This window comes from Bison bison, unplaced genomic scaffold (assembly GCF_000754665.1).
Source record: "Bison bison bison isolate TAMUID 2011002044 unplaced genomic scaffold, Bison_UMD1.0 scf7180017864518, whole genome shotgun sequence".
NCBI lineage: Eukaryota > Metazoa > Chordata > Mammalia > Artiodactyla > Bovidae > Bison > Bison bison.
In genome coordinates this window covers 6867944-6893719 of record NW_011495071.1, presented here as the reverse complement: position 1 = coordinate 6893719, position 25776 = coordinate 6867944, and the positions used below count along the sequence as shown (strand labels likewise).

The window sequence follows — 25776 nt, the reverse complement described above, 5'->3', positions numbered from 1 at the left end:
CAATGTCCTCTCCCTACCTCATTCTCTCTGGAAACGCAAACACCTTTGGGAGGGAGGACACATCAGGTCAGAAACACCAGAAAGTAGATTAGCTCGTATCAGTTGTTCTTAACTTTGGCTACAAGTTGGAATTATCTGCGGAGTTTAAAAATCCTGATGCCTGGCCTCATCCCCAGAGATTCCCATTTAATTGCTCTGGGGCTCAAGCTAGGCTGTGAGAGGGAGCAGATGTCAGTGCACTGAGCCCCTGGGGGAAAGGGAGAACACAGAAGGGGGGAAAAGTGCATAGAATGCAGAGAGGCCCAGAGAAGCACCTGAGCAACATTCCATCCAATCCCTCACCCCCTCCACCACCCCACATCCTCACCAGCCCATCCCCCACCGCCTGCTCCTGGCCACAGGCCTGGCTGGATAGAGGAAGACCAGCTTGTAACCATTAAGTACCATTGGTGCCATCCCAAGCAGTACTCTGACACAGTGCTTCTCAAACCTGAGTGCACATCAGAGGGTTGTAAACAGATTGCTGGGCCCTCCCCCAGAGTTCTGCTTGAGCAGGTCTGGGGTGGGAGCCAAATATGTGCATGTCTAATAAATCCCCAGGTGATGCTGATGCTGCTGGTGCAGGGATCACCTGTGAGAACCCGAGCACTAACAGCCAGGTCATTGCCCATAAAAGGACCCAAGACTCACGGAGGCTAATAACCTGTCCAGATTGCCCATCTGATGAAGAAGAGCCCAGGTCAAAATCCAGACCTGACCCTGAATCCCATACTCTTTCTACTTCACCCTGTTGTTACCCTCTTTCTTGGGAGTGAGGCTGGATGCAGGACCAAATGACATGGATGCAGGATGCTCAGGGAAGTCACCCCCAGGGGGAACAGCTGCCCCAAGTCCATATCAGCACTCCTGACCAAACACTAAACTCCATCCTCCAGGGCCATCCCAGAAAACAACCTGGCCAGGCCCACCCTTGGCTTCCATGAGGGCCCCACATCCCTTGCTTTTGAGAGGGATACAGGGGGGCTGAGATTACCAACAGGGAGAGATCAGCATGGGCCGTGGAGACATTTTCCAAACAAAGGAGGAGACGGGGAAGAAAGTTTCCAGCAGCATTTGCTCAGCAGTTTTTCATACTTAATTGAGGCCCTCGTTAGCCTGTCAGATCCTGATCGTTTCCTGGCAATATTAGCACTCCTCCTGGGGTATTCAAGGGCCCCTGCCTTAGCAATAGTGTCTTTTCCATAATTATATTACCTTCATTTTGTTCGAACGGGCGATCTGTATTAGTTTATTACACTGGGTCCCTAATTACATGGTGCTTATATTTTTACACCTAAGTAATATGAAACAATAATCATTCTCAGAGAGGATCGTTAGGATGATGTATTATCATTTAAATGCTCATAAAAATTAGAGTTGCCTCTTGTGGGGCAATGGGATCTAATTACCTTCCATCCAGCCTGTGCCTCCTTTCTCCCACTCAGAGCGAAGCAGACGTGGCCTTGCCCTTTGCCCCCAGCTCCTCGGAAACCAGCGGAAGTGCCAGCAAAGTTGCCCCTGGCCCAGGTGGCTCCTTGGGGCCTCGTGTTGCCCGTCTCTCATCTCAGACGGGCGAGCTGCAGCTGGGCCACCCCCAGAGGCTGGGACTTATGTTAAGTTCTCAGATGGAGAGGGTTAAAGGCAGGGTGGGCCACCCAGGCTGGTGTGTTGGGTGCAGGGACAAGGGACAGAAGTGCAGTGATTCCAGAAGTCCTAAAGGTGTCTGAGGGACCTCTTCTCTCCTGCCCCAGGGTTATTTGAGAGCCTCTTTCCTTCTTTTCCTTCCCTTCAGTTTGGCACAGGGGCGGGGACACACATGGCTGGCAGCCATCAGATAAGAGCATCAGTTACAGACTCCCCCCGGGGCTGGCTTGGTCTTCCACATTCTGTTACGTTCAGCGGAGGTGGACTCCCTGGGCTATGGTGCCCACTGGTGAACCCCCAGGAGCTCATGCCCGGACTGCATCACCTTCTTCCCTGAGCACTTAACCCAGAATCAGGAACATGCCAGCCAGAGCCCAGGAACCAAGCTGGAAAGACCTCTATTCACCCAAATTTTCAGGGAAGGAGACTGGTTTCCCTTCCCAGCCACCAGCCCAAACTCTCGAGACTCATTGAGTCAGGAGGGCCTCCCACTTGTGTGACCCAAGGTTCCTCTGGCCGGGCAGCAGGGTCCTGCCTGCACATGCATGTTGTCCTGTACCTCCCTAACCAGGCCCTTTGGCTCTCCCCTCCGCAGTGCCCAGCCAGCCCCCCGAGAACGTCCGGGCCCTGTCCATCACTTCCGACGTGGCCGTCATCTCCTGGTCGGAGCCCCCGCGCAGCACCCTCAACGGCGTCCTCAAAGGCTATCGGGTCATCTTCTGGTCCCTCTACGTTGACGGGGGTGAGTCTGCTGGGGGTGGTGGCCGGCTCGCGGGGTGAGAGGCCAGGGGTTGCTGGAGGCCCACACTTAGAGCTGAGCATCTTCCCGTGGGATGTCGAGCGGAAGTCCAGCCTCTCCCCTGCACCCCTTATTCCCACGCCAGAGCCAGGGGCCAGAGTGAGAGGTGTGTGCACGGTCACCTTTCTGCTGGGGACAGACACCAGCTGCTCCTGTTCAGCAGTATGTTGGGCAGTGGCTTAAGGGGTGAGATGGACACACTGGCTTTTCTGATGGAATGTGTTGGTATGAGGACTTTGTGGCCATGTCAGTCAGGAAACAGGTGGTATACTCAAACGGGACAATTGAGACTTTAATGAAGGCTCTGCGTTCAGAGGAGTGTGGCGGGAAGTTGGGGTCCCAGGGACTAGCACCAGCAGGAAGCTGTCACCGCCTAGGACTGAGGGGCAAGAGGAGGAAGCAGGGTCCCTTGGCCAGATGGATGGCGAGACCTGAATTCTGTGCAGCTGAGCTACCCAGGACCTGGAGACGAGCGGGGAAGGGTGCACAGTGGAGCTGCCGGTAGGAACAGCAGAGGGAGGAGAGCCAAGACAGTGGCCCAGCCCTTTGGGCGCCTTCCCACAGGATGAGCTAGTGCAGCCCCGCAAACACAGCAGCCCCTGCCCACTGGTGCAGCAGAGCCCTGGACCAGGAAGTCACGCAAGCCAGGGGCCCAGCATCCCACACTGTGGACGTGAGTTTGCCTCGCCATATCCTGAGCCTCCTGCCACTGGTCACCTGGCCCGTTCCTTCTCTCCTGGAGGACCTGGGACTCCAGCTCACCCCCAGCCCCCTGGGCCAGCTGCCCTCCCCAGCCCCCACCCGGGTACTGGTCTGCCCAGAGGCACTGCTGACAGGAATTCTCTCTCCCTGCCACGCCTCCACCTTCTCCCCCAGGAGTGCGGAGCCCTGCAGGTCTTCTGGGGCCTTATGTGGTGAGATGGCCTCATCTCATCTGTGCTGAGCCACAAAAGGCTCATTTTCCAGAACTCGCTCCCCCCTTTTCGAACCCTGTGGCTCCCCAATTCAGCCCTCAGGTGAGAAAGGCATCAGCTTCACTAGTCTCCAAAGGCCACAGAATTGATGGCCAGGCTGCCCTCCTCCTGGGTCTTTCTCTGGCTTTAGTCCTAGACAGGTCCACTCTGGTTTCTGACCTCCTGGGAGAGGAAAGTCCCACTTCTCGGGCCTCTGAGTCCCCCTCCACTGACCCAGAGTCCCCTCAGGCTGGGCCTGGAGTCCTCACCCTCTGGACCCTGGCAGACTGTGGCCAGTCTGCGGCTAAGCCCGAGACCAGGCCTATGCCTGCGCCAGGTCCCTCGTGAGGCGCCAGGCTGGGTTTGCTGGCACTTGTCTTCCGCACAGCCTGTCTTCAGCTGGTGTCTGGGGCTGTTTTCTAAAAAATCCCAGTAGCCTCAGGGGGAAGGTTGTCAGCTCAGAAGCCTCTTTCCTCCTCTTGAGACCCTGGCTGTCCCATGGGACACTCTCCCTAAGCTCTTCTTCAGCATCTATAGCAAGTTCTTGGCAGATCCAGGGTGATGGGTCCTCGCTGAGCCCGAGGAAGGCCTGGCCCTCCCGGCCATGGCTGTCACTCCAGCAGCCTCGCCCATGTTCTCTCTGCAGGTTCTTTGCAGACAAGATGTCCTTGATGTGGGGGGAAGGTAATGGGGACTTAACCCCTTATCCTCTCGAAAGTTCAGGGTGCCGGTCCAGAAGCAGTCAGGTGCAGGGCAGTCATCCCCAGCCTGTCACAGGTCATGCCACCTGGCTCCATCGCCTATGAGAGCCGAGAGCCCAAGGAGGTGTCGACTTCAAGAGCAGTCACCACCTGAAAGTTGAGAGTTATTAATATTTGGGGTGGGAATTTTTAGGACTTCAAGCCTGGGAGATAGCATCTCAAGTATCCCTGAGAGAACTGCTCCAAGGAGGTGGGGAGAGATTATATAGAAGTTTTGCCACCAAAGCCAAGTAGTCTGAAGGTCAAAAGTATTTTTGTGAATGAAAGAAAGCCAGATATTCCAAGTTAAGGAATTTAGCCCTTTTCTGTGTATGGGAAGATGTAAGAGTCTGGACTCACGGAAATCATTCCTTTCATAAGCAGCTCACTATCCTGCATTTTTTTACATCCTGAGTTCCTCAGTGTTTACTGTAGGGAGTGGCTGCAACCTGAGATCTGCCAAATCACCCAGGTATTCTTCTCTTTCCTGAGTGCCCCTAGGGCTCAGGGATTCAAGGATTTAGAGGGCTAGAATGATGATTGTGACATCCTTGTTTACTGATATGGCAGGAAATACTCCATTTCTCAGAGGTGCTGGGCAGCCAAGAGAAACAGCTGCCACTGCCCACCTGGCCAAGGCTCCTTCTGGGTTCAGGTCACTCCTGGGGTCCCTCACATGGAGAGAGGGGTGGGTGGAGGACAGGGAAGTGAGATTCAGGGGGAGAGAGAGGTAGAACTATTTTATAGAGAAAGTATTAAGTTGAATTTGGTACAGGGTTGACTAGGGGCTGAGGCCCAGCTGGCATTTGTGGGTCACCCTGGTTGGGCCACTTGGGGAGAGATACGGCCTGGGAGCAGTGTCGCAAGTCTGCAATTATGACCTTGAGGTGAAAGGTTCCCCTCGTTGCCACCACCATGGAGTCAAGGTCCAAGCCCAGGCTGGTGGATGGGCAGTGGCTGAGGGACCATGGCCTGGCCTGGCCGGCCTGGGCCGCACTCAGAGGATGCTCGTGTCCGGCAGAGTGGGGCGAGATGCAGAACATCACCACGACGCGGGAGCGGGTGGAGCTGCGAGGCATGGAGAAGTTCACCAACTACAGCGTGCAGGTGCTGGCCTACACCCAGGCCGGGGATGGCGTGCGCAGCAGCGTGCTCTACATCCAGACCAAGGAGGACGGTGAGTGCGCTCCTCCCACCCAGCCCGGCCTCGGCACTCGGGGCCAGCTCCCAGGACTTGTTGCTCCAGCCTTCCACTGCTCACCCCACCCACAGTTAAGGGGGAGAGCAAAGCCCCGTCCTTTCTCCTATCCCTTAATTCTCTGTAGAGTGACTCATTGGAAAAGACCATGATGCTGGGAAAGACTGAAGGCAAAAGGAGAAGAGGGTGGCAGAGGATGAGATGGTTAGATAGCATCACTGACTCAGTGGATATGAACTTGAGCAAACTCTGGCAGATAGTGAAAGACAGGGGAGCCTGGCGTGCTGTAGTCCATGGTGTTTCAAAGCGTCAGACATGACTTATCAACTGATCAACAAGGGTGACTTTGAGAATTCTGGGAGCGCTGCTTTGGGAGAATACAGCTTACTGCGGGTGGTGGTGAAGCGCCCCAGGACTCATGCCTAAACCTACAAGCCACCATAACCCCTTCCCCTGCAGCACTGGATTCAGAGGCCAGATACAGCCTCTCCTCCCACCCCATCCCAAGAGCATCCTCTCTGTGGCATCTGCTCCCCTGCAGGGTTCAGGCTGGTCTTCTCTGGATACAGAAGGTTGGGGATGCCGGGAACGGGAACATCACCCGGGTTAGTGACTTGGTGATCATGCTGCAGAGGCCCCAGAGTGAATGGGCCAGGCCCTAGACTCTGATGGGTGTGTGGTGGGGGGGACACTCTCAGGACTGGGATGTGCCTGCATTTGGATCTGTGATCTCAAAGCCCCTCCCCCTGAGGGCAGAACTGGAAGAAAAGGGAGATAAGGAGCCAAACCCCCAGGGTAGAGTGATGCAGTCAGATGGGAGAGGCTGGGGGCTGAGTCAGCCCAGGAGGGATCAGGTCCACCCAGGTCAGAGTTGTACCCCTCAAGGGGCCTCACTGGGGACAGGAGGTACCATATGTGACCCTTTGCAGCTCTGGGCTCCTCTTCCACTTCCTTCCTTACCCCGCCAACCCCAACACTTAGTTGATTCTAATTCTCCTTAGCCAGGTGCAATGTGGTTAAAGAGTCAATTGATATGACATGACTTGCATCCAGTGGGTGCTTCATAAACAGTAACCAAGGTTGGCATTTTGGCCTCTTTCCAACTCAGCCTTGGTTTTTTTCAAAGGATACAGAGACCCCTGGTCTAGGTTCTATCCAGACAATTTGGCAGAAGGAGCTGGAGGGGTGACAGGAGGTACAGAGGAGCAGCTCAGGCCGGGAGTGATAGTGGACCTCTCCCAGTGCAGACCAGCTTGGTGACTAACTGTGATTAATGCTCCCCACTCTCCCTAAGCCCCTCCCTTTCCATCAGATCAGCCCCCTCCCCCCACTTAAGCTCTTAGCAATTAAATATTTACCAACCTGCCTGCCCTACTTTTCCTGTCATTAATCCCCACATCAAGGTTTCCTGGGACAGCTCCAGGCAGAGCCACCTGCTCTCGTGTGGAGACCTACCGGGGATGGTGCTCGGAGCCTGGCCCCTTTCAGGGCCTCAGGGACACACATACACACTGGCACCTTCCTGGCCTCTAGAAATTAACCACCCAGACCTCCAGACTCTCTTGCATCCTATTTTGATGCAAGGGGCTGCCCAGGAGGCTCAGTGGAAAAAGAATCCACCTGCCAATCAAGAGACTTGGGTTCAATCCCTGGGTCAGGAAGATCCCCTGGAGAAGGAAATAGCAACCCACTCTGCTATTCTTACTTGGGAGATTCCATGGACAGAGGACCCTGGTGGGCTGTGGTTTGTGGAGTCGCAGAAGAGTTGGACATGACTTAGTGACTAAACAACCATGACAATTCCAAAGGCCTGAGTTATAAGCGTCTCCACATGTTTGACTGACCAAGGTGAGACCCATGAGGGAACCCAAAGTCGAGGAGCACAACCCTCCCTCCAAGAAGCTCTCCCCACCCTAGAGCTGCCTGTGGAGTCACAGGGGCACAGCAGGGGCCAGGATCCTACGGTGGCAGCTTCATGGGGTGGGAGGACCAGATATGGGTGCCCCAGCCCTGCCACTTGTTGGCAAGTCACTAACCTCTCTGCCCCTCAGTTTCCTCATGATAAAACCTGTCAGCTGGTTCGCCTCATCTAGATGTTGTAAGAAACAGCCTAACCACAGAATCCTTTCTAAAATGTCAAGGGCTGGCAAATGGTAGTTGGTTTACCCAGAGCTGGCAATGAAATGACTGCTTCCGGTGGACCCAGGTGCCCTTGGGGGAAGCCTAAGCCGAAAGGAACCCACTGTCAGATGAGATCTCATCCAGAACAATGGTCATAACTTGACGTGTGTGTGATGTGCCATCATAAGCGTGATTTAACCTTCCAGTACCTGGCTTCCCAGGTGGTAAAGAGTGGTAATGGTAAAGAATTTGCCTCCCAGTGCACAAGACGCAGGTTTGATTCCTGGGTTGGGAAGATCCCCTAGAGGAAGAAGTAGCATGCCACTCCAGTATTCTTACCAGGAGAATCCCATGGACAGAGGAGCCTGGCAGGCTACAGTCCATGGAGTCGCAAAGAGTCAGACACGACTCGCATCTGAGCAGCAGCAGCAGCCTTCCAATAGCCCTTTGGGGAGGGTATTATTTCCATTTTAGAGATGAGAAAACGGAGGCCTCAAGAGCTAAAACAACTTGCTGCAGGTTACAAAACTGATGGGTGGCAAATGAGAGCTTTCCTGCCTCCCCAACCTCTATGCTTTCCATCACACCATTTGTGTCAGTTAGGAAGCTTTTGGTTGTGCGTAATGCAACTAAAAAAAGATTGAAGCAATAAGCACATTTATTATCACACAAAACAAGAAGTCTTGAGTAGGGCAGCTCCGGGGTTGGGTAACTCACTGGTTCCCATCTTTTCTGCTCTGCCATCCTCAGCCTGTCAGCTGTTCCTCCCATGATTTCAAGATGCCTGCAGCTCCAGGCATCACGCCAGACAAGACAGAGTTCAGAGTGAGAGAAGCAGTCTCTTCCTATGGGCGTGCGTCTCTTGGAAGTAAAAGAAACCTTTCCCAGAAACCCCCTCAGCAGACGTATGCTCATTTCCCATCAACAACAGCAGGGCAATATGCCTCTCGCAAAGCCAGTCACTGAGAGGAGAATGGAATTATCATGGCTGACTTACTCTAAGCATGATAAATCCTCTGGTGTAGGTGATGGAGACAGATTTCTCTGAAGGGTGGAGGAGCACGGGTTACCCACGCAAGCAAGGAATAGGGAGGAATGATGGCAGAGGGGTAGGCAGGCAAGCAAGCCCGCCCCACCCTACTGCTCCACTGCCACCGGGGTCTGCAATTTGTAGGTGGCAGTCATTACAGGTATTACTCAGCTGACTTGGAAAGCACACAGATCCACATTCTAGTCCCAGCTCTGCCACGGCACCTTGGACAAATATCCTAATCGGAAGACACTGCAACTTCCTACACACCACCCCCACCAGGCCCCCGCAGGATTTTGCCAAAGGAAATAAAATTGACAGAGAATTTAGAGAAAAGCAAGATAAAATGCAAGCATATCAATTCAAGCTCACTTCTTAAGTCCAGATCTCTCAGTCTGAGCTTGGTTCCAGACTGGCTTGGCTACACTTAGTTCTTTAGCTCGAAACCTCTTGCCTGCTGCTCATCTGCCCTGTGAATACCAGACCTATCTATATAGCCTCAGAGTGCAAAGTTGGGTTGGACTTAGGACCACTTTAAAGGTTTTTAACTGAGAAAGAGGCATGACCTAGGTGATAACTCTTGTAGAAGCATGGAGGATTGGTCATAGGAAGCAAATAGGGGATAAGGACTAGGGTGGGAAAGGCCTCTTAGAACCTGTGGGCCTCTAGGCAAAGAAAAGGAAGGTGTGTGTAAGGGCAGCAGCAATGAGGATGAAGGAAGGAGGAGGGACAGGTTTAGGGAAACATATCAAAGGGGTTCCACTTCCAGGAATGGTAGAGAGTGTGACTCCAATCCACTCTCCTCCTTGTTGGACACTAGGAAATCTGAATAAAATATTTTTAAATACTTGCTTGAAGGTAATTAGAGAGCTGGCAGGAAAGTGAAGAGTTACTGGGCCAGGATCCAAGGGAGAATAGAGGCCCAGGAGGTGATCTTGGTATTTGGGACAGCTCTTCCCCCGAGGGATGTTTGCTGAGTCTAGAGGCAGTGACTGAGATACTGAGCAGTGCCAGAAAGACATGAATTGGAGGCCAGGGCCTGCTACAGAGTGAACCCTCCTCTGCTCCCCACTCCAGCCTACTTTGAGTTGAGAGCATGAAGGGCAGAACTCTAAAAGTGGACCAAAAGTAAACAGCTCAGCCTCAGATCATCTCAGTCCTAGAAATTAGATTGAGGTGACCTCAGGTTGTTAGTGTCCCAGATTGCAGGTGCCTGCTGGACGCAAACATGAGTTCTCCCTTTAGGATGATTATATCATCTGAGACCTCAAATTATTTCCACAAACAACTTTGCGAATAGTGTGTCTGGCATACAATAAAAACAATGGGGACAGTGTGAATAAAAGCCCGCAGAAAAAGACAAAAGAAGCAGCTCTGCAAGAATTCCAAATGGGTTTCATTAAATTTTAAGAGCATTGGAAGCTATGAAATAAAACATCTAGAGACAAAAACTACTAATATCTGAAATTAAGAACTCACTAGATAGGCTTAATAACAAATTAGACACAGCTGAAGAGATACTTAGTGAATTAGAAGATAGGTCAGAAGATAATATCAAATGAAGCACAAAAAGACGAAAGAATGGAAAATAAAAGAGCAAATAAGACATAGAGCGATGCTTTCCAAACTTTACTGTGCATACAAATCACTTGAGGAATCATGTTAAAATTGAGATTCTGATTTAGTAGGTCTAGGGTACAACCTGAGATTTTGCATTTCTAACATGCTCCCAGGCGACCCTGCTGCTAATCCATGGACTACATTCTGAGTATCAAGGACATAGAAGTTGTGAGAAGATATCCAAAAAAGAGGATAAAGAGAATGGAGCAGAAGATAAAATGTCTGAAAACTTTTCAAAGTTGTGAAAGATATCAAGCCCAAACGCAAGAAGCTCTACAGCCTTCACAAGGAATAACTTAAAGTCCACACCTAGGCTTATCATAATAAAGCTACTGAAACATAAACAAATAGAGAAAAGTCTTAAAAGCAACCAGAGGATGGAAAAACCAGTTACCTTCAAAGGAGCAAAAATAAGACTGTCAGCTCACTTATCAGAAACAGTGGAAGCCAGAAAACAACACAATGAGATATTTAAAGTATGTATGAAAACAAAAATAGTTATCAACCTGTGACTTTATACCTTTTAAAAATATTTTTCAAGATTAAGGTGAAATCAAGACGTTTTCAGACAAACAAAAACTGAGAGAACTTATCACCAACATAGCTGCCCTGAAAGAAATACTAAAGGGTGTTCTTTAACTAGAAGGAAAAGGATCCCAGATAGAAGCTCAGTGATGTGGGAAGAAAGGAAAAAAGAGCAATTAATGGCGAATATGTGGGTAAATTGAAATCAATATTGACAGCATAAAATGATGATGATGTAATCACCTTGAAAAGGGTGTCCAGATATTACAGAGTTAAAATATATAACAATGGCATGTAAATGGAGAGATAGTAAATGGAAATTCCAAGTCCTCGCATTATCTGAGAAGAAAAGCGGCAGTTACTAGACTTTGGTAAGTCAGAGACTCACACAATCTAAAGGTTATGAAAGACTGCATAATAGCAAAACTAATAGAAGGGGGAAACAGAGTTTCTCTTAATGCACAATCCAAAGGAGGGCACAGAGGACAGTAGAAAGGAAAGCAATAGGTGGGACAAATAGAAAATAGGAAGGTGGGACTGTTAGACCCAAATGTATCAGTAGTAAGATAAATTGGCTAAATTCTCCAGTTAAAAGATAAATACTGCCAGACCGGCTAGCAGTGAAGCAAAACTCAAATATGTGCTGTGTTTAGGAGACATCAAAACATAAAGGTATAGAAAAGTTAAGCATGGAAAAAGGTAAAAGATGTACCATACAAAACTAAGAGAAAACTGGAATATTAGTATCAGACCTTGTATGCTTTAAGGCAAAAATCATTCTTAGAAGGACACTTTTGTTATGATAAAAGACTTAATTTACCAGGCAAATAAAACAGTGCTAAATTTTTAGGAACCTAATAACATAACCTCAAAATACACAGAAACAAAAACCAACAGAACAACAAGGATAAATAGATAAGTCTACAATCACACATATTTCTCTTAATAACTGGTAAGAAAGAAGTGTGCAAGGCCAGAGAAGACTTGAACTCTGCAGTTGCCCCCGTGGCCATCCGTAAACACCCACCCCCTGCATCCCAGAACAGCAGAGACCTCTAGCAGAAATAAATGGCAAGGCTGTAGTAGTGAGGAAGGGCAGAGTCAAGGATGACTGCCAGCTTCTGGGCTCAGGCCCCTGGATGGATGATACTGTTTCTAAGTATTTTATTTAACCTAGAATTGTTGACCACTTGTTAAGAGTTTTTAAAAATTGCAGTAGGTGCTAAAAACTGAGAGCGCAGGAAGGGAGTGCAAAAGTACTAACTGTTACGATTTATTGAGTCTCTTCTGTGTTAGGCACCATGTCAGGTGCTTTATCTTAATTAGCACTGATTCTCACTACAAACCTTTAATGTGGTTGTTATGTCCATATAGATGGAGAAACTGAGGCTCAGAGAGATAACATAAGTTGAATAGGATACCATCACAACGTTCAAAGGAGCATAAAAGCTCCCAGGAGAGAAGACAAGTTACAGCAATACAAGGAAAAAATGAAGGAGAGTATGGGCTGGAAACAGGATGCTGCTAGGCTCCAGGCCCTGGGTTCCCAAGCAGGCCCAGACATGGGAGCAAGGGGAGGTCACAGTCCATAGGCTCAGGTCCACTCGGGATGGGTTTCTCAGCCAATTCTAAGATTTTTCCCTCCTGGAAAGAGAAAGAGCCTAGCCAGCACCCCAAGGGCAGTACCCTGAGTACACGGCAGGAAGCACAGTCACCCACTGGCTGACCACTGACCTTTGACCCTCAGGAGGAGGCCTGCTCTGTGAGTCTCTAGAGTCCTCAGCCTCAAGGAGCTCACAGGCCAAAAAGAGCAAAGTGACCAGTATATCTGGCCTACATACAAGCTTAGTTAGTAGAGCATTGGCTAGGGGATCAGGTTAGGACCACTGGGATCAAGATGAATTCCTTATGGGTTCTGTTTCTTTCCTGTGTCTCTTAAGTTCTTGGTTCTGGCCAAAGAGTTCTGTAGCTGGCCATTCCCAATGCCTCCATCTCAGAGATTTTGTTCCAAGCCCCTAATGATCACCTTTATCCTCTCAACTGTTTGCCATGCTAGAACCTCCTCCTTTAAACCAGAGCTTCAAAGATGCCTCCTTCAGGAAGCTCTCCCAGATTAATCTGCCTTAATCTCTCCAACCTGTCATTGTTTCCTAAAGGCTTTGTTCCTCCATTCTCTAAACTGACCCCACCTTCCCCCTGCTTAGTTCCAGGTCCCCCTGCGGGCATCAAAGCTGTTCCTTCATCCGCCAGCAGTGTGGTCGTGTCATGGCTCCCCCCAACCAAGCCCAATGGGGTGATCCGCAAGTACACCATCTTCTGCTCCAGCCCCGGGTCTGGCCAGCCGGTAAGTGGGCCCAGGGCTGAATGTTGAGCAGGACAGGGGAAAAGGAAAGTTCCCTATAGATCAGCTGCTTCTGGGCCAAATCCTGGGGCTGGTTATATCTGTGTTTCGACTTGATTCATGGATAAGTATGGGCACCGGTCACCCAAGAGTGGTTGAAGCCTTACCCAAGTCCATCTTGGGTCAGTCCTCCGTTCCAAGGACTACAAGATTATCACAAGCCCTGGAGGCTTATTTGAGTAGGGGTCTCCTTCAAGCAGGTGGGAGAGGGAGGACAGGGCCTCAGCTCTTCTGGTCTGGCTGACCAAGGAAGCTCCTAGCAGATCCCAGAGCTCTGGACTGAGCACTTGCTAGCCCATGGCTTTTGGAAGTGAATCAGCTTTTCAGCATGGTCAGTCTGGGCTTAGAGGGCTGCTGGAGCTCTGCCCCAAGTGGCCCCCTCAGCATGGATCCAGTTGAAGAGGGGAAAAGATGGAGGACAGCTGGGGGAAGACCAGGGCATCTCTCTCTGGGCGCTGCCTGCCCAAACCTGGGAGTATAAAGTAAGGAGGCCCCTGGCACTGGGGCACAGTGTTGGGGGGCTGGCCCCTGCCCTCCATCAAGGGCTGCTAAGAGGGAGGAGAGGATGAGGGCAGGTTCTCATCTCATGCAGGTGGCTATGCACCCACATCCCATAACAGGCATCCTCCCCTCTGCCCCTTTCCTTATCTCCAGCCACTCAGTCACAGAGTTCTGCTGGGTGGCTGATCTGTAGTATACCTGTTCTAATTGTGAGAGCAAGTGCAAAGAAACACGTGCCCTTGGGATGCTTCCAGGCTAGTGAGGGGAGCAGAGGGGGTGCTCCCGGGGGCGGGGGCGTGAGTACTGTTGAGAGATGTGCTCAGGATGGGGGAGATCAGGGAGCAGGAGAAGGCCAGCTTCTCCCTCCATCAGCAACTAGTGATGTGACGGCAGCCCCAGCACCTGCAGATGAGCTTCTGACAGCCCAGAAAGCTGCCCTGAAATTGCTCGGTAATTGTGTCATCATCTCGTCCCCCGCTCTCCGCTTTCCTGTGGTCTTTCTGAATTACCCTCTGAGCCATAGGCAGCCCCGCTCCTTGCCAGTGAGGCCATAGCTCTATGCCCAGAGGAGAAGCCCAGGAATGTCTTTTCAGTGACTCCGCCCCCTCCTCTCCATCCTCACCATCACTATTTCACATGCAGGGAAGTACACATATGATGACTGTACAGCCCCATGAACTTTCATAGCACTTCCAGGCACTGAGTGGGGGATTCCCAGAGCAGGAAATAGGGCAACACCCCAGAAGGTCACCACCCTCCCCCTACAGGTATAACCATCATCCTGACTTCAGATTAATACTATATCAAGTACAAATACACAATATATATGGGCTTCCCAGTTGGCTTAGTGGGTAAAGAATCTGCCTGCAATGCAGGAAATTTGGTTTCGATCCCTGGGTCGGGAATATCCCCTGGAGCAGGACATGGAAACCCACTCCAATACTCTTGCCTGGAGAATCCCATGGACAGAGGAGCCTGGCAGGCTACAGTCCATGGGTAGTCCGTGGGGTCTCAAAGCGTTGGACATGACTGAAGTGACTGAGCACACATGGATGCGTGCATTATATATATATACATGCTGCTGCTGCTAAGTCGCTTCAGTCATGTCCGACTCTGTGCAACCCAATAGACGGCCTCCCACCAGGCTCCCCGTCCCTGGGATTATATATATATATATATATAATATATATACATAAAATCTGCCTGGCTTCTTCGACCCAACATTAGTTTGAATTTGTGAATTTCATCCATATTGTTGTGTGTGGTTAGAGATTATTCACTCTCACTTCTGTATAGTTTTCAATTACATGTATATATCTCAGTTTATTTATAATTATCCATTGACAGGCATTTGAATAGTTTTCCGTTTGGGGCTATTGCAGTTGGTGCTCTTGTGTATATATTCCTGTTGGGCCTGTGAAAGGAACTGCTGGGTCATGGGGTCTGCAGATGTTAGGTTGAGAACTCTGTCATTGTTGGGGGGGTGTGTGCCAATTTTCCAGTTAACATGTTCAGCTGTGTTTTCTGCCCCTTTGCCCCTCTCCTCCTGCCCCTCCCCCCAGTACACACATACCTTCCAGGCTCTTTTTACACTAGGCTGGTCACCATTCTGGACACCTGCTCTGCCTTTCACACCCCTGCACCTCTGCCCCTACTGATCCTACCATCCACGGCACGTTCTTCATCCTCTAGCACACACTGCATGTGTTAAACGGCAGTGACCTGCTCACTCACCTGTCTCCCGCACTAGTCTGTGGGACCCTGTGAGGACAAGGGCGGCATCTTTTCATCTTCAGGTCCCGAGCCATAGAACACTGTGCCTGGAACATCCTTGTCCAGGACATACATTTGATGAATGAATTGCTAGCAGCCTAGCAATTGTGAAGTCTTAGACATTGGGCAAATTTTCCTTCATAGTGTGATGAGAGGGTGGGAACTCCTTCTCCAGCTTGGGTCTGTACGCGCAGTACCTCCTCTCATAATGAAGTCTTTCAAAGGGATTGGTGTCTGGGAGCAGAGTGTCCTCGTTAACTCAGTCTCCAAGAGCCCCAATCCACTGGTGGGGGACACTTCTAGGCTCCAGAGCAGAGCCCCTGGTTCCCATGCCCTCCTCCTGCTACTGCAGACCCGGAGACCCTCCCTCCTTCCCCTTCATGTCCCGAGCGTGAAGGAACCACCTCTCTCCTGTGGGTGGGGGGCAGATGTGCTGGCATGATGAGAACTCAGTTCAGCCATGTTGCAAAGCAGGGACTGGGCTGAACAAGGGGCCAGGGGACCTGACCACCACCTGTGGTTATGGGTGGTGGGCGATCATTTTGTAGAAATATACTCCAGGTTCCAAGCAACTGCATCACAAATTCATTTATGAAAGAGCTCCAGGATTGAGGGCACACTCATGTACATGGAATGAAGCAAGACCGTGGGAATGAGAGGCTGAGAGGCAGATGCACGTGTGTCTGAGTCTGAGTGTGTGCATACATACTGGAGTGCGTGACCTTGTGTGTGCAGAATTCTCAGAATAGATGTGGGAAACTGCATGAGGTGCAGGATACCAGGAATTACACCCTGGGGCTGGCTAAGGCTAGCCAGAGCTGCACTGAGTCCTGTTAGAAATGTTTCCAGTTTAATACATTTGCTGTTTGTCAAAATAATACAATTTTATTGTAGAAAATTCTATAAACATATAAAAGAATAGAGAAGAAAGTAAAAATTACTTGCCTTCTCACTCTCTAAAGATAACCACTGGCAATGTGTTGGGGTATAATCTTCCAATCCTTGACCTGCACATACACTATGGTTTTGTTTTGGTTTTTTATAAAATTAAAATTTATAAAATATTATATAATCTCCATTTTTCATGTAGTATATGTAGGCACTTTTCTACACCATTAAATATTCTTTTTATTGAAATAGAGTTGACATCAAATATTCTTTTAAAATATTATCTTGAGTGTCTGTATATATATAATCTATTTAACCAGTCCCTGAATTGCTCTATATTTAATCTATTTTCAGTTTTTTACCATTATAAATAATTTTTCATGGAGAATTCTTCATAAAAGTCTTTATACTCATTGTTTTATTATTTTCTTAGTATAAATTTTTATAGGAATCCATGGATCACAAAAAGTATAAATATTTTTGAGGTTTGCATGCACATTTGCAAACTACTCTTCAGAAAGTTTGTACCAACTTACACTTCTACCAGCATTATGGTGGAAGTATTTTTCCCTTGTGCACATGCTAATCTAAGATTATATATTTTTCATTTTCTGTCAGTTGGATTCTAAACTAAGTTGATTATTTTATTGTGTGTTATGTGATTTTTGGCTTTTTTCATCTTTGGATCATTGTCAATTCATGTCCTTTCTACATTTTATATTTGGGTAGATCATGGTTTTCTTCTTATTTATTTTTAAGTGCTCTTTACATATTAAAGATAATAACCATTTTTGCTCATATAGGTTGCAGGTGTTTGCCAGTTCATTGCTTCCCTTTTTATTCTAGTTTTCATTATACCATAGGTTTTCTTTTCATATAATTCAAATTTATAAATCATTTCTAGTTATGACTTTTCTATTTGTGATTTTCTATTTTTTATTTTTTGATTAGAAAAATAGGTAAGTAAATAACCTATAGTTTCTCCTTGCATAGTTTTACCTTTTTTAACCTTTGATTACTGTGATTTTATTTTGGAGTGTAGTTGTATGTTTTTGAAAGTGATTTCAGGAGATTAGGGGGAAGTCCAGGTTAAAAGGAAGGCACCCAGGACCTGGGTAAGATGCTAATACCTTCCAGGGGAAGCCAAAGCCTTCCTGCCCTGTGTGGACACAATGCACAGTCAGGTACACACTGACAGACACAAGCAAGGATACTTAACTTTTCTCTACACATGCACACACACACTTCCACCCTCACAGAAACACATGCCCCCGTTTACAAAAGAGAAGAACATGTCCCCACTTACAAAGGACTGGCACACTCCTTGCCTCAGGAGTCCTCACTGTGACCAGTCAGGGCAGGCGGAGCTGGATTGCTTTCTTAGTTTGCAGGAGAGAAAACTGAGGCCCCAGGAACCATGAGAGACACTGTGGTCCATACGGTAAGAAAGGCAGGCAGGTGTCAAAGCTACTTTATTGCCCTGCCTCGTGCTCAGATATGACCTGCGATACCCACACGGTCCCCGAGCACTGCACCCTGAAAGGACTTCCCAGCTACCAGGGCTCAAGGTGGCTTTCCGGGAGCTCCTGGGCCCAAGGCCAGCTCCCCACGAGAGAGGCAGCAGGGGGGATCTGCCAGGGAGCTCTGTGTGTGTGGTGGGAATGCCTGTACCCTCTCCTGAGCATCTTCTTACAGATGGTCTGGGACCAGAAAGGATGTTTTCTCCTGTTACAAGTCACTGGGCCCCTCAGCCCTCTCATGGGTGGCAAAGAATGTCCCTCTGTGACCCCATGTCTGTCTGGAGATCTGTCCCTCAGCATGTGCTTGAATGTGTCTACACATCCGTGTGCATGAGAGCGTGAGCATGGGGGCATGCGTGTGCAACATCCCCTGACTGCAAAAATAACTAATTACTAGCTCCCTCTGGCCTCGGGGCCCCCCATCTGTTCCAGGGGCTGCTCCCCCTCCCTAGACTTCCGCCCTGATTTCAAAGAGGCCCTGGTGCTGTCCTGCTTTCCCTTCCCCGCGGCTGACCAAAAAATAAAATGAAATGAAAGTCAGCCCCATCCCGCCTGCACCAGGGAAGGGGCTGACAGGAGGTCTGCAAACTAGCGCTTATCAAAAGCTCCTTCTCAAATTCATTTCAATATCTGAGCCTCTGGTTTCCAAGGCAACATAATCTTTTCATCAAAGCAACTGGTAAAACCACTGGGATCCGATATTGTTTTGTTGGCAACTTATCAAAACTGTCATTTGGTTAAAAAAATTTTTATAGATTTATATAACCTACAAATATATACGGTGATCTATACCACTAATAATCGTTAATAAAGTGCTGCCCCGTGAAGCTCTCGTAGTTCTCTCTCCCTCCCCTTCCTCCCCCAGAATGGGGGGGCGGGGGGAGGGGCGGCGGGAACAGGTGGTAGGAATGAAGGAGACATTAGGCAGTAGGGCTGGCAGGTGACTCTGAGTGGGGACAGGCTGGGGGAGCCTGTCTACAACCCTAATAAGGCAAACGCAGTCATTTAGCTTCTTAGAGACTCCCTTTTCTCAGGGTTTTCCTGGGATCCCCCCCAACCTCCATTCTCCCTTCTCCTGTCTCCCGCCATCTCTCACCCACCCGAAACACTCACATTTCTTGGCCTGAAGCCATCACAGCCAGCGACTAGATCAGTCCAAGAGGTGAACTGAAACCGACCCAGCAAACCGCCAGAGCCGGCCCATCAGTGCCCAGGGCCAAGTCCAGGGCAAGCTGTTCAGTGTTGCTCCAAAACCAGAAAGGGCCAACTAGGCAGGATCCTGTCTCCACCACCCATCGCCCTGGCCATTGCCCCACTGAGCCCAGGGCCCCAGGAAGGGTGGAGGTGGAGACCCAGGGGCCTTGGCTCTTAGAACGCGTTCGCCTCTGCCCCGCAGGCACCCAGCGAGTATGAGACAAGTCCGGAGCAGCTCTTCTACAGGATCGCCCACCTAAACCGCGGGCAGCAGTACCTGCTGTGGGTGGCCGCCGTCACCTCCGCCGGCCGGGGCAACAGCAGTGAGAAGGTGACCATCGAGCCTGCTGGCAAGGGTGAGCAGCCTGGGGCGGGGGCTGAGGGCAGAAACTGCCAGAAGGCTCCTTCTAGAATGACGGTTCTCCCCAACACGAGTTGTCTCCCTCCACCCTGTCTGTGGCCTGGCTGTAAGGAGCTGGCTGGCCGCTTGCCTCCCTCCTGCACCCACCAAGACTGGGCCTCTGCTGCCCCCTGACTCCCAGAAAGGCTCACAACAGGCTCAAGGCCATGCCACTAGTCGGGGCACCCAGCAGAATGCACCTTGTTCCCCACTCCAGACTCTTCTCTGGGGGTGAAAGAAAGGGGTGTTAGCCCCACCCCCAGCTCAGCTCCTCCAGAGGGGATGGAGTTGGGATATGCTGCTTCCATGGAGCAGAGGGCTGCAAAGACAGCCCCCTCGTTCCAAAGCCTGGTCATCTCAGGCTGACATGATCCCACTGGTCACAGACGTTACAGAGGGCATGCCTCGAAGGAGGCTGTGGGCTGGGTGGGGTGCACGGGGTGAATAAGAACATAACTGCTCTCAAGGGTGCCCCACTGAACCCCTGACCTGGGCATAAGTGTGGCATGGGGGCATGTGTACCCCTACTCTACAGGCAGTGATAGTTCTGAGGCCTCAACCCAAGACCAAGACTGAGGCCACCTCACAGAGCTGCCAGGCTCCCCCATGCCAACCCTGCGGCACGGGATTTAGCCACACAAGCCTGAGACTTTGAGCTTCTACCTTGACTCTGGGCCTCCCTGGGCCCTCCCTCCTGGCCCCGCCTCCTCCCACAGCCACAAGTGTCTATAACCCTGAGGCCCCAAGCCCTGAAGCAGCTGCCTCAGCCTAACCCCACTCCAGGGGTAACCAGCTTCCTTTGGATGAGATACAAGAGGCGTCAGCCCTCCCCGCCTCAGGCTCGGAGTCAGCGGGCACTGAATGGAGGGCCTGCAGCTGCCCTGCCGCGAGGGTTGTCATCCCATTTTCCAGGGGACACTCTGAGGCAGGGTAGCACAGCCCTCAAACACAGCAGAGTGGTGGGCCAGCCCTTCTGGCTCCAATTTGGGGGCTCTTTCTACAAAGCCTCAAGTTTCTTCCCTCCCCTGACCCCTCCTCCCAGTGGTGCTGCCAACCCCTTCTCCTGAACTTATCTCCTTCCAGGAAGGAAAGGACCCAGGACCCCCACCCCCCGACAGACAGACAGACAGACAGACACACACACACACACACACACCCACCCACCCACCCACTAAGAGGTCCCAGGAGCCAACCCCAGCCACAGGGCAGAACTGGCTCTAGAACAGTGTCTCTAGAGCTCCATCAAACATCCTTGGCAGGCAGCCAGGGGTTCCTCTAAAACTCCACTTTGAACATGTCACTACTTCCTTGTGAGCCTCCTTGTGAGGTCAGGAGGAAGCCCAGCCTCCTCGAGGTGCCAGCAGAGCCTTGGAAGCTTCTCCTCCCGCTCACTGCTCTGACCCTTACTCTGCTGCCCTCTCTTCAGTCACCCTGGGCTTGGGTCACTCATCCCGGAGGCTGAAGGCCCTCCCGCTCACCATGGGTTTCAGGCCCCCGTGCCTCTCTCAGTTCTATTCCCCCTTCCGACACACCTTCCTTCTCTGCTTACAGTCCATTAACAATGATGTGATAGGTTCTGGTGGACAGCAAAGTGACCCAGCCAAATATATACATGTATCCATTCTCCACCAAACTCCCTTCCCATCCAGGCTGCTACATAACATTGACCAGAGTTCCCTGTGCTATACAGTAGGTCCTTGTTGGTTATCCATTTTAAATATAGCAGTGTGTACATGTTGATCCCAAATTCCCTGACTATCCCTTCCCCCCATTCTTATCCCCTGGGAGCTAATGAATTCCTTCTTTGACTTCAAGATTCAAGTCCAAGCTTCCAATTGCAGAAGTCGCCCCAGGCCTTCACCTCCTCCACGCCTCCTTCCTGCTCCCAGGGCTATTGTACCTACCCCCACCATAGTATTTTTCACTCTAATGATCTGAAGTGTCTGTCTCCCTCTTAGATGGTAAGCAACTCGAAGACAGGGACTAGACTGTACTCATTCTGTGGCTCCTTAGAGCCTCCTATGATACCTGGTCCAAACAGGTATCTGATAAATGTCTGCTGAATGAACGATTTCCCCTCTAAAAATGAAAACGAACACATGGGGTCCTTTTCATCCTCTCTTCCCTCTAGCCCCAGCAAAGATCATTTCTTTCGGGGGCACCGTGACAACACCCTGGATGAGAGATGTGCGGCTGCCTTGCAATTCAGTGGGAGACCCAGCCCCTGCGGTGAAGTGGACCAAGGACAGGTGTGTGCGGGACCCTTTAGGGATGGTGACCCCCAGAGATGGGCGTTGCAGAAGAGCCATGAAGAGAACTGATGTCCTTCCCTTCCGGCTGACTCAGTCATCTCCAGCCCTGGGGAGGCCCTTGCTGGGTACATGGCTACACCCTCACGTGCTAGCCTGGCCTCCCTGGCTGCCCCTGTCGGCTGCCATGGATCTCCCTTCCCTGGGTGGTTGAAGAGGCCATGGTTACTAGATATCCCCAGGAAGCGCTGAGTGAAAACCAAGAATCTAGGGTCCCGGAGCCAGTGCCTTACTGCTCCCAGCTCTAACTGCCTGCAGACCTGGGGGAGGCTCCGGGAGGGGATGCCTGCCATAAGCCGCCCCCACCCCCCGCAGTGAGGACTCAGCCATCCCCGTGTCCATGGACGGGCACCGGCTCATCCACACCAATGGCACGTTGCTGCTGCGCGCGGTGAAGGCTGAGGACTCAGGCTACTACACCTGCACGGCCACCAACACTGGCGGCTTCGACACCATCATTGTCAACCTTCTAGTGCAAGGTGAGACCCTGCGAGGTGGGTGGTGCTTGAGAGATGAGCCCCTGGGAGGTGGGCGGGGCTCTGGTGGGGACAGGGATGGCTAAGCGGGAGGAATTCCATCGAGAGAGAGAAAGAAAGACAGAGACAGAGGGGTTGTCAAATAAAAAAGACCAGCCACCAGGGAGACAGACCCTCTGTGGATCAGAGGGGACACGTGGGAGAGGAGGCAGGAGGGGTAGAGAGGAGAATGAGCAGGAGTGGGGGAGGAAGAGGGCACCCCTGTCCCCCATCATCAGAGGTTAACCCTTTGTGGTGTGGGCTCCTGACTCTCCCCTCACAGTTCCCCCGGACCAGCCCCGTCTGACTGTCTCCAAAACCTCGGCTTCATCCATCACTCTGACCTGGATTCCGGGTGACAATGGGGGCAGCTCCATCCGAGGTGAGGGGGCCTGGATGAGGAGTGCAGAGAATTCTGGGCCGGGGCAGAGGAAGCGCTTCACTTACTCCCACTGCTTGTCCTCATAAGGCTTTGGAAGTGATGGGAAGAGGGGTGGTTTGGACCACAGGCGAGTTACCCAAGCGCCATGGAAAATATACCAGCCTAGACGTCTGAACTTTAGAACACCCACCCCCGCATTGCCAGTGGTGAGCTGTGTGAACCTGAGGAAGTCTGTTTTCTTCTCTGGGTCTTAGTTTCCAAATCTATAAAATCAACAAATGTTCTAGATACTTGAACTTAAATATGCATATGAATCACCAGGGGATCTTGTAAGAACACAGATTCTGATTCGGGGAGCTGAGAATCTGCATGTCTAACAAGCTCCCAAGTGATGCTTTGGGGCCAGGGGACTGTACACGGAGTAGCAAGGTCTCATAGGACCCCTCTGAAGTCTCACAGCTCCGGTTTCTGCTCCCCTCCCCACCCTGGCTTCTAAACCCTAACACAAGAGCCCATGGGAGAGAGTCCTACAACTCACCCCAGATCCTTCCAGTTTTGCATCTAATTGGCGTCCACGCCATCCTAATGGCCAAAAGTTCCCCCTGCTGGCCCCCTGCGGAGCCCAGTCCCATGACAGCTGTTGGGGGACCCCAGGCCCCGCCCTGCCCCTCCTGAGCCAGGCAAACCTCCCGGCCAGGCTTCGTGCTGCAGTACTCGGTGGACAACAGTGAGGAGTGGAAGGATGTGTTCGTCAGCTCGAGCGAGCGGTCCTTCAGGCTGGACAGCCTCAAGTGCGGCACGTGGTACAAGGTGAAGCTGGCGGCCAAGAACAGCGTAGGCTCCGGGCGCATCAGTGAGATCATTGAGGCCAAGACCCACGGGCGGGGTAAGGCCGGGGACAGGGTGGCAGGTGCTGGGATGGGGCAGAAGGGCACAGGGAAGCACAGAGGCTCCAGGGAGACCCCACCTAGTTCCATCGCTGCAGCATCTGGACAAATCATAGTAGGAAAAACGGGCCCCACTTCCCTGCAAGGGGTGGCAGACAGATGGCTCACCTCTTCCTTTTTCCTGCCTCTGTCTTCCTCCTGGGCCAGGCCTTGCTCTCCTTGTCCATCTCCCTCTCCTCTTCTTCCTCCCCCTCTGTCCCCTGGAGCATCCCTACCCCCATCCGCACCTCCCACTGATCCCTCGGAACCACTGCAGTCCCAGCCGCCCCAGGGAAATCCTTCCCAGTCTCTCTAACCTCTGTCTCTCCCTCTGGCCCCCCAGAGCCCTCCTTCAGCAAAGACCAGCACCTCTTCACCCACATCAACTCCACGCATGCTCGGCTTAACCTGCAGGGCTGGAACAACGGGGGCTGCCCCATCACTGCCATCATGCTGGAGTACCGGCCCAAGGGCACCTGGGCCTGGCAAGGCCTGCGCGCCAACAGCTCCGGGGAGGTGTTTCTGACCGAGCTGCGGGAGGCCACGTGGTACGAGCTGCGCATGAGGGCTTGCAACAGCGCTGGCTGCGGCAACGAGACCGCCCAGTTTGCCACCCTGGACTACGATGGCAGTGAGTCGGCAAGGGCGGGCGGGGGCTGCTGCCGGGGGAGCTGGCCGAGAGGCAGACACGTAAAGAGATAGACAAGCAAATTGAAAAGAGGTATGACTCTAGTCAGGGACAAAGGCGGATGGGTGAGTAAGCAAGCAAAGGACAGGCAAAAGGAGCAGCAGACAAGTAGGCAGATAAGTGGGATGCACCTGTGACCACACAGGTGGATAGGCAGGCAGGCAGGTCAGTAACACTAAAGACAGAGGATCTTTGGGACTTCCCTGGTGGTCCAGTGGCTAAGACTCCACGCTCCCAATGCAGGGAGATGGGGCCAGCTTCTATCCTGGTCAGAGAACTAGATCCCACATTGCCGCACCTAAGAGTTCACATACCACAACTAAGACCCAGCAAGCCAAATAAATAATAAAATTGAAAAAAAAAAAAATAGAGGGTCTTTGAAGGTGCAACCCTTGCTCTCCATTGCTTTAAAGAGATGAGAGGAGGCAGAGATGTAGTTGATGTCCTGCTCTATAAGAACACTCTGTTAAGATGGTCCATTAGCCAGGATCGGGTAACCTATGCTGCAGTAACAAACACTAAAAGCTTCATGGCTTGATCCAATAAAGATTTCTCACTCTCATAATGTGAGGGCTGGCTAGCCACCATTGTTTCGCCATGTTAGCTAGGCCATCTTGAACATGCAGCTTCCAAGGTCACCAACGAGAGAGAGACAGAAAAGACACAGCAGTTCCTAACTGCCCTGGCCAGGGGGTGCTGGACACTCATCGTTTCTATTTGCGTTCTGTTGTACGTAACTAATAACATGGCTCTAACCTAACTGCCAGGAAGTCTGGGGAATGTAGCTGAGCCCATGGGTGTTTTGGTGAGCACCAGCTGGTATCTGCCACATGTGGATACCTCACACTCATGCACACACATGTTTAAGGCACATAGAAGGCTGAATTCATAGGGACCAGCTGTCACAAGCGTAACTGAATCTACCTGTGTGTTAAGGAAACAGAATAAAAGTGGCATCTCAGGGTATTTGCTCAAAGAAGGAAGACTTCATGAAGAAGATGACTCTTAGCTGAGGTTTTGAAACAAGTAAACATCAGAGCTTGGCAGAAGGCTCTGTCAGCGGGAGAACTCACTCATCACATCTCCTAGCAGCCCCTAGGGTTAGCAGATATCACCCACGGGGGAGAGGGCAGGGAGAGACTGCAGGGTGTTGAGTGGCTTTGGCCCCCATTTGGGGAAGAGAACACAGGATCCCACTGCCCTGACTTCTGTCTCCTGTGATCCTCATCATCACCATCCCTCAACCTTACCAGCTGGATGTGGGAATCTAAGCCCATCAGCTACTCTCTAGAAATGAACACTGAACTCCAACAGGCAGGAGACTATCTCTGAAAGGGTTCAGGATGATTCTAAAACAGGCCTCAGTTCAGTTCAGTTGCTCAGGCATGTCCAACTCTTTGCAACCCCATGAATTGCAGCACGCCAGGCCTCCCTGTCCATCACCAACTCCCAGAGTTCACTCAAACTCACGTCCATTGAGTCGGTGATGCCATCCAGCCATCTCATCCTCTGTCATCCCCTTCTCCTCCTGCCCCCAGTCCCTCCCAGCATCAGAGTCTTTTCCAATGAGTCAACTCTTCGCATGAGGTGGCCAAAGTACTGGAGTTTCA

General features: G+C 51.2%; 1 protein-coding gene across 1 annotated transcript in view; it reads left to right on the top strand.

The window, feature by feature from the left end:
• The window catches only part of DSCAML1 (Down syndrome cell adhesion molecule like 1), a 368170-nt gene that overhangs the window by 333457 nt on the left and 8937 nt on the right, over nucleotides 1–25776 (top strand). The window contains exons 19-27 of the mRNA XM_010830644.1: nucleotides 2279–2425; nucleotides 5197–5352; nucleotides 12874–13013; nucleotides 19149–19302; nucleotides 21478–21595; nucleotides 21971–22134; nucleotides 22454–22552; nucleotides 23250–23438; nucleotides 23822–24109. Of these exons, the coding sequence (XP_010828946.1) occupies nucleotides 2279–2425; nucleotides 5197–5352; nucleotides 12874–13013; nucleotides 19149–19302; nucleotides 21478–21595; nucleotides 21971–22134; nucleotides 22454–22552; nucleotides 23250–23438; nucleotides 23822–24109 (1455 nt within the window). The remainder of the gene's footprint in view (nucleotides 1–2278; nucleotides 2426–5196; nucleotides 5353–12873; nucleotides 13014–19148; nucleotides 19303–21477; nucleotides 21596–21970; nucleotides 22135–22453; nucleotides 22553–23249; nucleotides 23439–23821; nucleotides 24110–25776) is intronic.